The sequence below is a fragment of the Puntigrus tetrazona genome, chromosome 17, assembly GCF_018831695.1.
Source record: "Puntigrus tetrazona isolate hp1 chromosome 17, ASM1883169v1, whole genome shotgun sequence".
Lineage (NCBI taxonomy): Eukaryota > Metazoa > Chordata > Actinopteri > Cypriniformes > Cyprinidae > Puntigrus > Puntigrus tetrazona.
Genome location: NC_056715.1, coordinates 14,754,148 through 14,767,348, shown reverse-complemented (window position 1 = coordinate 14,767,348; position 13,201 = coordinate 14,754,148). Strand labels below are relative to the sequence as shown.

General features: G+C 38.3%; 1 protein-coding gene across 1 annotated transcript; it reads right to left on the bottom strand.

Moving 5' to 3' along the window:
- Nucleotides 1-8,156: 8,156 nt before the first annotated feature.
- Nucleotides 8,157-12,275, bottom strand: htr1b (5-hydroxytryptamine (serotonin) receptor 1B). The gene has a single exon (XM_043262351.1). The coding sequence runs from the start codon at nucleotides 11,852-11,854 to the stop codon at nucleotides 10,709-10,711; it is 1,146 nt and encodes a 381-aa protein (XP_043118286.1). The 5' UTR covers nucleotides 11,855-12,275; the 3' UTR covers nucleotides 8,157-10,708.
- Nucleotides 12,276-13,201: the final 926 nt, after the last annotated feature.

Genomic DNA, 13,201 nt, shown 5'->3' with positions numbered 1-13,201 from the left:
ATGGAGGGGTTTAATGGGTACTGTATGCACCTCAACCACCCTGAAGAACCACTGAGGAACTGATTGTTTTGGCACTATAGTGAAAGGTTTGGTAACCATGTACATTTTTGTGATCTTCACTTTTAATTAGTTTATTTATGCAGTAGATTATAATTCTTGTGCCAATGTTATTATTTTGACACCAAAATGTCTATAGTATAGAGACCACTAATAAATATTATTTTTTGTACTTTCAGTTTTTTTACTCCACATTGTATATTCAGGACAATAATGAATTGATCGATTAACGTACATTTTTCAGAATCTCTCTTTTTTTTTCTGATAACAGCGTTAACGCGTGAAACCTGATTTTTCTGAAATGATTTGAGAACTTCAGTGGAAGTTAGAACAATAAATCGGTGTCACAAATCTATCTCCTTATTATTTGATTAGTGACCTATGACAGAATCGTAATGATGAATTTTTATGTCATATTTCTTTCTTCAAATTTTTGAAAAACCTTTCAGCTTATTTCCTGGTTTAAATCAGATTTTTGAAATCCATTTAATTTTCAAATTAGACCGCAGGTTTTCAATGTGGTCTGTGACTTATTAGACAGTTGGACCTCATTGAGCATTCAGGACACCCCGACCAGCTGCTTTCATTTTCTGCTTTTAAAACAGAATCAGAGGAAAATCCTATTCTGACTAATAACCTCGGCTCAATGACAGATCTCTGCAATGCGGTTTTTGAATTCACCTATCCAACAGTGGAGTTAATTCATCTGTCTTGATGGCCCGAAAAGTCCAGGGATAGAGTACCGGCAATGCATATGCGGTAAAGCAAGAAAGTCAGGAAAATCAGTCAGCCGACCTTTCTGCGTTTAATTGTCTTCGGGAGCCTGATTCTATTAAGAGCCGTAAAAATGAGCTCAAATGCAAAGCAGGCTGACCTTCTCACCTATGCTAATGAGTTCCATCACTGACCAATCAAAAGGGTGAACTTCAATTAACCTGGAGTGAGTGACTGTCCGGGCAGCTGTCTGGAGTCAGCACATCTCTCCTGCGACAGAACACTCTCCTCCGTGTGTCCTCTGACAGAGCTTTATATTGATGGATGACAGTGACGGACTGAATTGTCACTGTCATAATCCCTGGATACAGCTCTCATTATTTCACCCCATTCTGCGTGACATACATACATACGTTCATCTTTGCATGCGAGATTCCAAAGTAATCTTTTATACGAGATCATTTTTTTATCGACAACTTTCTAGGCTTGCCTAGGGGAACAAAAAGAGATACACTTCACTCTTAACATGTAAAAGCATGTCCTAAAATATTATTATTGTTGTTGTTTTTTATCTGTCATAATTTCAAAAGCTGTTTTGTTCATAGTTTTGAACTTTGCTGTCAACATACAAAATCACTTCTAGAAAGTTAGAAGCATTTGTGTTGACCCTTATATATTTGACAGCTATTATTTTATTTTATACTGTTTTTAGATCTTGACTCCAACCCTTGCCCGCTTCCTTATTCTGGCTAATATAATTAACTATATCTAAAACTAGACCATACAACACATTTACATTAATATTAAACATTATATATAGCCAATGTATAGTTGGAGCAATATATAGCTCAAAATTATTCATACCCTTGGTAAATGTGATCAAAGACTCAAATAAAAAAAAACATATTTTAAAAATCTTACCTTTCATTGGAGAATAACAATTTTAAATGAATGGAATTTTTTTTTTCTAATAAGCATTGGGCGCAATTAATCACGCCATCTTTATTTAATACTTTTTGCAGCCTCCTGTTTCCAAGATAACAAAGTCTTCACCTGTAATGCCTGAAGAGTTTGGAGAACATCTAACGGGAGATCAGAGAGTGTTCAGGTCCTCTTTCAGGCAGATTTGTAACGTTTTCTGTTGATTAAAATTTTTTAATGCTTTAGCTCTTTTTTACAGCTACTTTCTACTTTTTTGTGAATAATAACAAACTTTTGTTGCGCATTAGAACTATATTCTTTGATTGTACTCATTGTGATTAATGAGACAGGGAATTTGGCCTTTGTTTTTTCCTCCTATTTATATTCCTGTGAAACAGGAAGCCAGGGCTGGTTAATTTAATGTTAGTCACCCTGGTGTGATGATAAATGCAAATTTAAATTGGAGAGATATTTTAATCATGAGAATTTCTAGAGGTACCAATAATTATGGCCATTGTGTATTGAAGAAAAAACATTTTCTTCCACATATGATTTTTTTTATATATGCCAAAATAACTTTTTCATTTAGTTTAATTTGATACCAAAATACCTGAGGCTAAAGATCAATTATAAACTATAAAATTTATATTTATATTTATATATTTTATGTCTTATATTTGACAGAAATTGTTTTGAATTGTTTAGATGATTTTAGGCTCATGACAACATTTAATACAACTTCTGTTTTATTTTGACTTTGACTCAGTCTCTTTTATACATTTGGCAGGTTTTTTTTTTTTTTTTTTTAAGACTTCTTCTTCTTCATCTTCTACGCTAATCATGATCACCAGCTGTGGTTTACTCTAAAAAGAAAGCAATACAATGAGGAAAGCTCCTCCGGGCTTATTTTAGGCAAAATGATTACATTATAATTGTGTTATATCATGTGATGGGCAGCTTCTCTTGACAGATGTGGCCGAATCTTAACCAACCCCATTCAGATGCTGTCACACGTTGAGCTCTCGCAGCTCCAGGCTTCTCCTATGGGCGATCGTGGGTATTGCTTTGGCTGGAGATTGAGCTCATGTCACGACTGAGCTATCAAACTCAACCTACTTATTTTGCAATGCGCATTCAGCCAGGGTTTTCAGATACTCTGTGATTGATTGAGCCCTTCTTGTCTGCAAAAGTGGGTGAGACGAAGAAAATCAATCATGTTATTGAGCTCAATATTTCATACATGCAATGAAAAGACCACACAGACCGAACGCAAGATTGTGAGATTTGTATAGATCCGGTTTCATAGTAATAGGGTGTGCTTTAAAACCACCAGGGGGCAAACTTTAATTAAATTAAACCTTTCGTCTATGTGTATGCATATAACGGAAAACCAAATCCTTCAGCATGCATCACTCCCTGTCGTATGTCGGTTTGATTTATGGTAGAAATAATATTTCTGTTCGGTTTACGTAAACACATCCCATATACATTATATATCCAGCTCTATCTATGAGCGTACAGTGAGTACAGTGCATATGTAATATATTATGTTCAATCTCATGTCATATCTGAGGAAAGAAGTCATTGAAATGCACTTTCACTCGAGCCATTAGTGAATAGCAACTCTGATTGCTTAGATAAATGGCCGGCTGTCTAGAGTACATGCAAGGTGAATTGTAAACAGTGGAAATTGCCCTGAATATGGCCATCTGTTCTGAAAATGAGAAGCATAATAGATGCTGTTACAGTGACCATAGGCTGACATCGCCATGACTCAAAACGTAGGCACTGAAATCACCGAAATCCCCTGTTTTCAAACAAGCCATCACACGGCCTTGCAAAATGCTTTTTCCAGCGGTATATTTATGACTGCGCCTGGTGAAGCCACTCTAAATCTATATGTGCTATGAAGAGCCGAGATGCGCTGCCCCCAGGAAACTTCAGCAGACCAGAGTAATGACTCTGTGCTATGGAGAGAAGAATTTCAAATTTGACTCTCGCTCCTAGCAGACCGAATTCAGCGTCCTTGAAGATTTGATGTCACGTCGAAATGAAAGCATTTTCGGAACTAACGCAGAGTCATTGACCAAATGACATTTCCACATGCTGGTGTGACATAATGACGGTGGAGCGTTTACCGAAGCCAATCATTTTCATTTATTTTAATGCCATCGTTCCGGTTGCTTAGCCATTGAGAGGTTTCTTTATTGTAAACAGAATGCTGGACTCGTTTTGGACTCAAATCAATGGGAAAATTAAAAGTCTAAGTATCTAGTTGAAGCATACTGGAGTAAAAGTTTCGTATGTAGGTATTTAAAAGTAAAAAGCCGTTTGAAACTGAATGATGAAATTAAGAGACAGTAGAGATTTTCACATTAAAGTAACTTTGATGCAGTAAAAAGAACCTGTTCAATCACAGTTTTCTCACTCTTCTGTGGAGAGCTCAAGGGCAAACCACCTGTCAGGTAAATGTTAAAATCAGCTCTACAGTTTCATATAATTAAATACAGTAGTTATGAGACAAATCTATTTACAAGGACAAATTATCATAAGTTGGGGCTTTTTGCATTTTATGTTTTAAAGATTTTCAGACAACGTATGATTTTATATATAATACTATTTAAAAATGCTTCTCCATGGCCGCATTTATTTAATAAAAAATACCTGGGTGCAATATCATCATTCAAAATGCCTGTTTTCTGTTTAAATCTATTTTGAAATCTAATTTATTCCTGTGATGTCAAGCTGAAATTTCAGCATCGTTGCATGTTTATGTTTTTGTGGAATATGTCATACTTTTTTCAGAATTTAGAATTTGATTCATTTAAATATGTAGATAAATATTTCAATAGAAGTATTTTGTGACAAATAAATAAGTGGATCACAACCTTTCACCTAAAACCTAAACCAAAATACATTTAAAATGCAGACAACTTTTTCATCCACTTCAAAAATATACATGCATGACCTACAGTGTCATTTTTTAAGCATAAATTCCATGAAAACATAAAGGGTTATTATTCTAATAGTGTTTGTTTGTGTTCATAGTTATTAGCATTCCAAATAGTTTGCTTGCCATCTGTTGATCACAATGGTCTCATATGCGACGCTAAAGCACTTTTGCAAGTCGCTCTGCATAAGAGCATCTGCTAAATGCCTTAATGTAAAAGTATAGAAATGAAGTGCAATTACTCAAGTACTTTACACCCCTGCATAAGAGTCAGCCCTCTCAGAATAGCAGCGCTGGTTTGCTGGTTGTGTTGCAGCACTGAAACTACTACACATCATAAGTTTAATGGAGGAATATATTTCCCCTGATACCGCATGCTTCCTAAGGTAGACCAAAAAACCTAGCTTTCCATAAATGAGGATGTTTCAAATCAGCGAGACGTTACATGCGGTTATGTATCTATGAATGTCACATCATTTGTTCTGATAAAAGAAAACACAATACCCCTATGGACATGATTTGCGGAAGCTCTCACAGTTATTAAGATTCATAAGGGGACTTTTTCCTGCCATACACTGCAAGTATAGGCATTTTTATTTCGTAGATTTATGTAACAAATAACCCTGCTGAAGAAAAATGATCTTTGTAGATAAGTTGCAAAATGGACCACATCTACTTTGGTGACATCCAACATGTGCCATTGAATGTCATCCCGTTTGTCATAGGTTGATGTCAGTGATGTTTGATGTCATTATAGCAATTCTTTATGGGGTCCAAAGGTTATCATTTAAAGGGATAGTTTTCCCCAAAATCTATATGATTTTAATCCTGTATGACTTTCTCTTGTTGAACACATAAGATACTTGGTAACCAAACAGTTGCTGATAGCCATTGACATTCCCTGTGGGGTTTTTTTCCCCCCATACTATAAAAGTCAACAGCTACCGGTAACCAACATCCTTCAAAATATCAATCCTTTACGTTCAACAGAAGAAAGATATTCCTGCAGGTTTGGAACAACTCGACGAGTAAATTTGATCCTATTATATTCGGAACTATCCTTTACGAATCAACATTTTCAAAACACATAATGGCTAAAATCCAATTTGAATATGGCTGTGGTTGTTACAGCTGTGACTCCAGCCGTTTCACATTCGATCTATTCAGCTATGCTAACCACGTTGAGAGTCAAGTCTCTTTGATATGCATTGAAACACAGGCACAACCAGAATAGCTGACGCCGATGTGAAGGGATTATCGTGTGATTATAAGGATGACCTCTATTTTTCATATGTAAATGTTTGTAAATGAAGAGCAGATATTAATTTACCCATCATGTTGACTTTCTATGTGAGCATTTTCCCCAGCAGATTTGATCTCTTATGTGCTTTTTCTGTATTGTGTCTTCAACTGTTAATTAATGGCGTGGTATAAGAAAGAGCTCATCCGCTAATAGAGCTGAAACGATTTTAAAATCTCTCTAAACAGAGAGACGGCAGACGGGCTAGACTTTCGCAGATTGTAAAATGCATTATTTGTGACGTCTCTGCTCCTTTGAGACAAGATTGTGCCATTTGAAATGTCAAAATATCCTCGAGAAAGATAAGATGCATGCTATACTGAATGCTTAAAAGTGGAATTGTCATTAAAAGCGCTTGAATAACGTGGCATTCACGACGCGTCGCTTCAAAGATGCCGGCGCTACGGAGCGGACTTCCTCCCTTAAGCGTATGAATGTCAGACGTCAAGATGAAGACCTCTGTCTCTGAGCGAGTGTTTGGATCAGAATTAATGACTTTTTGTCTTGACATTTACTGAACTGGTGATTGCTGTCTGTTATGGACCATGTAGAAATATAATGGATTAATGGCCTGTGCTAAACTCATTATCTGCATAGCCTTCGTAAGACAAATGCCTAAATGTTTCTTGACGTAAAGCCCCGTTTTTGAACATACTGAATGTATTTCCATACTTCATCTTGTGAAATGAATAATCCTAGGCGTGAATAATGCAGAGGCGCAGCAAAGATATAAAGCGATAAAATAGTATAAGGCTGATAATAAGCCAGTCCAACAAGTAAACATAGGTATCTGTCAATCTCAAGGAATGGCATTTGAAGAAAAAAAAAAAGAGGCTTTTTGGCATTAATATTACTTCAGCTAGCAGAAAATGAGCTGTACAGCCCAGTATTTTGCAAAGGCTCATCTTTGACATTGATTTTATGTATAAATGCAGTGTGCTGGTTCCTGCTGGTGCATTGTTGCATTCTACAACCTTTCTTGTGAACTATATCTGGATGTTGCACTTTATGAACCATAAGTGTATACTCTGTGGATGCAGATATACTCAGGAAAAAAAAAAACTGATAGGCCTGACACATGATTGATGTACAGACGTGATCTATGTGCGTGAGCAGATAGCATGACATATAAAGAGTGATATGTGTTCTTAGACATAGGCATAGCTCACTCCAGAATAACAATTCTGTTGTCATTTAATCTTGTCGGCGTAATAACTCTAAAAATATTACCTTTTCAAACCACACACAATAGCTTTCTGATGTCTTTACACCATTTTTGAATGTAAGTGAATGTAAATGGGATTTTAAGTGATTTTTAGCTAAATGTTTTGGTCAGTTCTTCACACAAAGCTATTGCAGGGCTTCAGATAACTTGTAATGTAGTGCAGAAGTTGTATGGACATATTAAATTGTCAATTTGTTTTTTCAGCTGTTTTGGGAAGTTGATTATCCATGTCTTTAATAATTGTACGAAACGGAGCAGCCAGGACATTCTGATAAACGTGTTCCATTAAAGAAAGAAATTCCAATGCTTTCTAACATCAGTTTCTAACTACAAACTTGGTAGCTGTTTAACTTCTTATCTTATTTGTGGGATTACGTTTTTGTATCACGTCAAGCCAATTAATATGAAATTGCTACCTTGTAAAATATTTATTTTCTCACGAGATTGACTTGTAGAGCCATACAGGTTTGGAATGATATGAAGGCGAGCAAATATCCTGAACCTTTTAACTGCGTCATAGTGACAAAACCAGATTAGAATCATTTGAACAATACGATGTGATATGAAAACATGTTAACATTGTTACATAGATACATATGGCCCGTTTAGTGTACTTGCAAAGCAGATGGGTGTGTTTTCAATTGTGAACGAACAGCTGGTGTTTAGTAGCAGGCGAGGAAGAGTATCTACCATAAATGATACCTTTAGAAATGTGAACGTGATGAAGGTTAACGTCCAGCAAATCTAAAAACATTTGAAGATTAGTTCAAAGATTAATGACAGCTTGCAGTAATGCTGCTGTTTTTTTTGTGAGAGTGCACGTTCAGGCATACTGTATATGCAGAACATGTTTGCAATATATGCCTGATTTGTATGTTGATTATATCAAGGTCATATGTTATCAAAGACAAGTGGTAATCATATGCCTGCAAATGAGTGCTTCTCTGTTTGCTCATGATTAATGTTCCATTCACAGAGGACATTAAGGATAAGGAAGGAAAAAAGAACTTTATTTAAGATGATTCATGTGCTATAACCAAATATTAATATCAGTTTGAATGATATTAAATAAAAAAACAATAAAAAAACATTTAATAACAGCAACGGCCTATGACAGAAATGCAAGATTTATTTTGCATAGTATTAAATCTACTACTTTTAATGGGTTCTGAAGAAAAGATAAATGGCAGAGACGAGAGATTAAATTCAAATGAATTAAACCAACCAACAAACAAATAATTAACAGCTCCTCCAAGCCTGTCCAAGTCATTTTATACTAATACTACTCACGATAAAACACATTAATCAGCATACTCCAAAAAGACCAATATGGTTAGAAAAAAAATGCATTTATCCCATCATTTCACTTTCTTTTCCGCCACCGTTGCTTTCTGAGAGCTAATTTGCGATTCACTGTTAAGCGGTTCTGACAAGACAGCTTACACTTATTGCGGGGTGTTTGCATGGCGTTAAGCATTCAAGCTGTAAAATTAGGTCTTTAAAACTCACTTCACATCAAATTCGCAGGCATTAAATGGGTCCGCGCTCCAAAAACCAGCGAAAATATCAGCATGATTTCCATTTTCATGATGATTTTCATGTCAGTTTCTAGTCCATTGGTCCCCTGCTTAAAAATGGCCCCAATTTCACTAGCTGCTGTAGGAGGTTTTTGCGGCGTGATAACTAAATCAATATCCACCATGACTGCACATAGAAAGACAGGGTTGAAGGGAACAGGCTCATTGTGGAAAAGCAGAATTGTGGGAAATATCAAACGTGCCTTTTCGCGATATGCTAGGGCTTTGCAGTGATCTTTCCCCGTCACCTCCATATGGGCTCGGCAGGTCGATATCTCCCCCTCAGCTCTTTTCTAGTGCGTATTTGACGTATTACTCACCTCCTGCCGTAGACGTGTCATTCTCAGTTACTCAGTGATCTCTCATACTGCCAACTGACAGATAATATGACTTATGAGTTGCATTGAGCATAATTTGGGTTAGAAGTAGGTCTCGGTTTACATCTAAATCTCGAGGACCTCTTGTCTGGCCGGTTTAACTCTGCCTGAGGCACTTGAACTCTTGCTGTACTTCTGATGTTTGTATAGTGAGTACTTGACCTCGGTATCAATTCCCACCGCAAACAAGGACTTCTCACCAAAACACCCGCGTTTTGGGAGCCGAAAGCCACACCGATGCTAGATTTAGTCACAATACTTCACCCTCGGTTGGCCTTTATTCATTATTTCAGTCTAAGGTAGACGTTTAATCAACTGTAACACAAGACGAAAGACGTATTGGATGTGAGCACAAGCAAATGGATTACCCAACTTATTTATTAAGTTTAGGATCAGTCAGCAGCTATAGGCAGTGATCACATAAGAGCATTTGAATTGCACATTTTATAGACAATGAAGCTTTTTACACAGTTTGCGTTATTAATTAGCGACTGGTTGACCACAAGCTGTCAAAGCACTATTACGAAATCCAAAGTCATTGTACATTCTTCTCAGTTTTGAAAGAGCAGCCTGCGTATGCTATGTCAAACGAGGCCCACATAACAGTTTATTACACGGCTGTCTGGGATTTTTGATACTGATTGGTCGGTCTGGGTGACCGCTCATCTAGAAACACTCTTTCCTGCGTATCTGTGCTCATGTTTTGTCGTCTCTACAAGTAAGCTAATATAATATCAACTCGACAACCGTTACGTGTTCTTTTTCATTTATGTGTTCAATCGTTCTTTTTATTTTTAAGGTAATGACACAATATGCAGTCAGACGGTCATTATCAGGACCCGTGATTAAGATGGCAATTTCCTATGGATTGGTGTGATGTGAATCCCGGGAATAATAGGATTTTAAAAGAAAAGTAATAAAACCGCATGACGTTTCATACGTAAACTCGTCACCGGTGAAGTAAGCGTTTAATAAGTCGAATAATACGCAGTCACGTGTCAGTTTTTCCACATCGCCGAATCGGAAGTCAATCATTTCGCTTACACAATGGCTACCGTGTTGGTTTTTAATGCGTTTACCTCAGATTCTTTCAAAACGCTCGTTTTTCGCGCCTTGCTATTTCGAAAGTGTCACTTATTGAACTATAAACCGAGGCTTGGGCTGTTTCTAAGCAGTTTTTGGAGTAAACGGGGTTGTGTTTGTGACAGAAAGCGAGAGGGAGGGAGCGCGCCTGTGATTATACCCGCGTCTGCCGCGGCTCTCGGCAATGCTAATAGACAGCAGCATAATTACAAACAGCGAGGCTATTAGATTAATTAGTTTAGACAAAATCGAAATAATTTGTCATTTTGATCCTACTGTCTGTCATTTATTTGTTGGCCGCGCGTTTGTCTGTTTTTATATTCTGTGCTATTAAAAAAAACATGAAATAATGATAAGGGACTGTAATGAACTGGAACAGCTTCAAATCCCCGCAGGTGCAGAACAACAATAAACACCTTAGGATGTCTGTCATCCAATCGGCGTCAAGCGTTCATCACCTGCGGTAATGACCGACTGACTGACCATTATACTTATTTATCTATTTTACTGTCGTCTACAACATCGAAAGCTTATGAGTTTGTGAAAAGCTTTTTTAAAGTCGTCATTCGACATGGTGTATATTATTGGGTTGATCAGTGAGTTGATATAGCCGAGCCAATTGAAAAAGTCAAAGAGTTCTGCGTAAAAGCAGGACGGACAGAGAGGATCCAGCAGTGTGTAAATGAAAAACGGCAACCAGCACACAATGTAGGCTCCTAAAATAACGCCCAGGGTTTTGGTGGCTTTCCTCTCCCGCGCAGCCGAGATTCTCTTTTTCTCCAGAAGTGAATCGGACACGGTTACTCTAATTTGATTGTCACTGCCCAGAGACCCGCTGTCCGAGCACAGGTCTTGCCTTCCACAATGCAAAGGAGAAGTCGATGCCACCGAAGCGGGCGAATTAGTGCTCAGATGCGCCGAAGTGAGTCTTTTCCCAGCTTTTTTGGGCGACTGCTTCAAAATGCGCTTCCTCGCCTCCACGTAAATCCGCCCGTACAGGGCGATGAGCAGCAGCGTAGGGATATAGAAAGCCCCAAAAGTGGAGTAGATGGTGTAAAAGATGTGGTCCGTGTTGACCGAGCAGGTGGTGAGCTCCCCTGCCTTCACCTGCCTCCAAAAGAAAGGCGGCAGGGAGATGGAGATGGCGATGATCCAGGCGGTCGCCACCATGCCCGCGGCGCGCGCTTGGGTGCGTTTCTTGGCGTACTCGACCGCGTCCGTTATAGCCCAGTATCGATCCAAGGCGATCACGCAGAGGTGAAGAATGGACGCGGTGCAACAGGTGATATCTGAGGACAGCCAGATGTCGCAGATAACCTGCCCGAGCGACCACACGTGCGTGACCGTGTAAAGCACGCAAATGGGCATCACGAGCACCGACACCAGAAGGTCCGTGACGGCCAGGGACGCGATCAAGAAGTTCGCCGGCGTCTGGAGCTTTCTGGACTGGGAAATGGTGGCGATGACAAAAGCGTTGCTTAATATAGTCGCGAGAGTGATGAGACCGAGAACCGAAGCTAAGGTGACTTGGAAGGCGAAACTTTCTTGTTTTCCGTCCGTTTTAGGCGTTAAAGTCACATTGGCGCCGGTCGAGACATTCAAAACCTCGAAATGGCCAGGGGTTGGTTTGAAATGACCGCTGCGCTCCATCCCAGCAGACACGCGTTTTTCATATTTTGGGAATAAAGCAGTATTTTCTGCGCTTCATGATTTCTGTCAGCTCCAGCATCAGGTGCAGACGAACGCTCGTGGAGGCTTTCCTTCTGTGACACGCGAAGACGCCTTTCTGCTTCATTCTGATTCTCAAACTTCGGTCTCTAAGAAAAATAAAAATCAGCTGCGGGCGCACATGTTGCAGAATCGCGCGATATAAAGCATCCCAGAAGTTGTGTAAGAACATCCCTGCATGCTTCTTCAGCGCTCCTCTCGCTTCACGTCCACAAACGAGTCATCTTTAAAAGGTAGATACTTTGCCCGCAAGCGGCTGCAATTTTTCATAGGTTTCACTGATAGGCGGTCGCAGGGTTCTTGCTTTTTATAGGGCTCTGATGCAAAAGTTGCAGCTTTGATAACCATGATCTTCTAGTTTGAGGGAGGGTGCTGTCCTCTGGGTCTTAGTGCCTCCTTGTCTTTTTATCACCTTTTTAATTCCTAAAAAATAATCACACTCTCGTTGTTCCATAGCCTTAAACTGATGTTCATTTTCTAATTCTATTTGTTAAATCTTTACAAAATATGGAAAGGTTGCACATAAGACAACATAAATGTGTCATGTAGTCAACACACCTTTATTCAGCCTTATTTAGTCTATTACTGTTACTTTACAGCTATTAGGCCATTATTTAATACTACACTGCATATATAATAGCTACATTCGAGTTAATGGAACGGAAAAATGTTCCAGCGTTTCGTCCGTACAAGTCAAATGTCATTAGAACTGTTCAGTTACCAAAATTCTTCACTTTTAGATTCTGTTTAGTTAATTGAAACATAACGAGTAGTCCGATTTCTTTATGACAGACACTGATTTGTGTGTGTGTGTGTGTTTGTGATTTAAACATAAATGTGACCGTGGACCACAAAACAGTAATTGTTCTGAAATTGAGATTCATAACCTTCATGATCTTTACTTAATAACCTAATGATTTTGGCACAACAGAAAAATCCATAATTTTGACCAATACAATGCATTGTTGGCCATTGCTACAAAATTTCCATTTTACTGGTTTTGTGATCCAGGGTCACATATTTCAGCTAAAACTGAGAGAATAAATCAGCGTAATTACTGACAAGATGTTCACATGACAGATAAAGAGGCACTTTTTTCAGTAGATACACCTGTAGAAACACTGTGAAAGTGAATAACAAACCTTTTGTAATTACACATTTTGCAAGGATTGCTTGTTATTGTAACTTGTACATTTTTTTTTTAAAGCTTGACGGATGTCTCACTGTAAAGAACATTGTGAAGATTCTTCCAAAAAAAAAAAGAAAAAA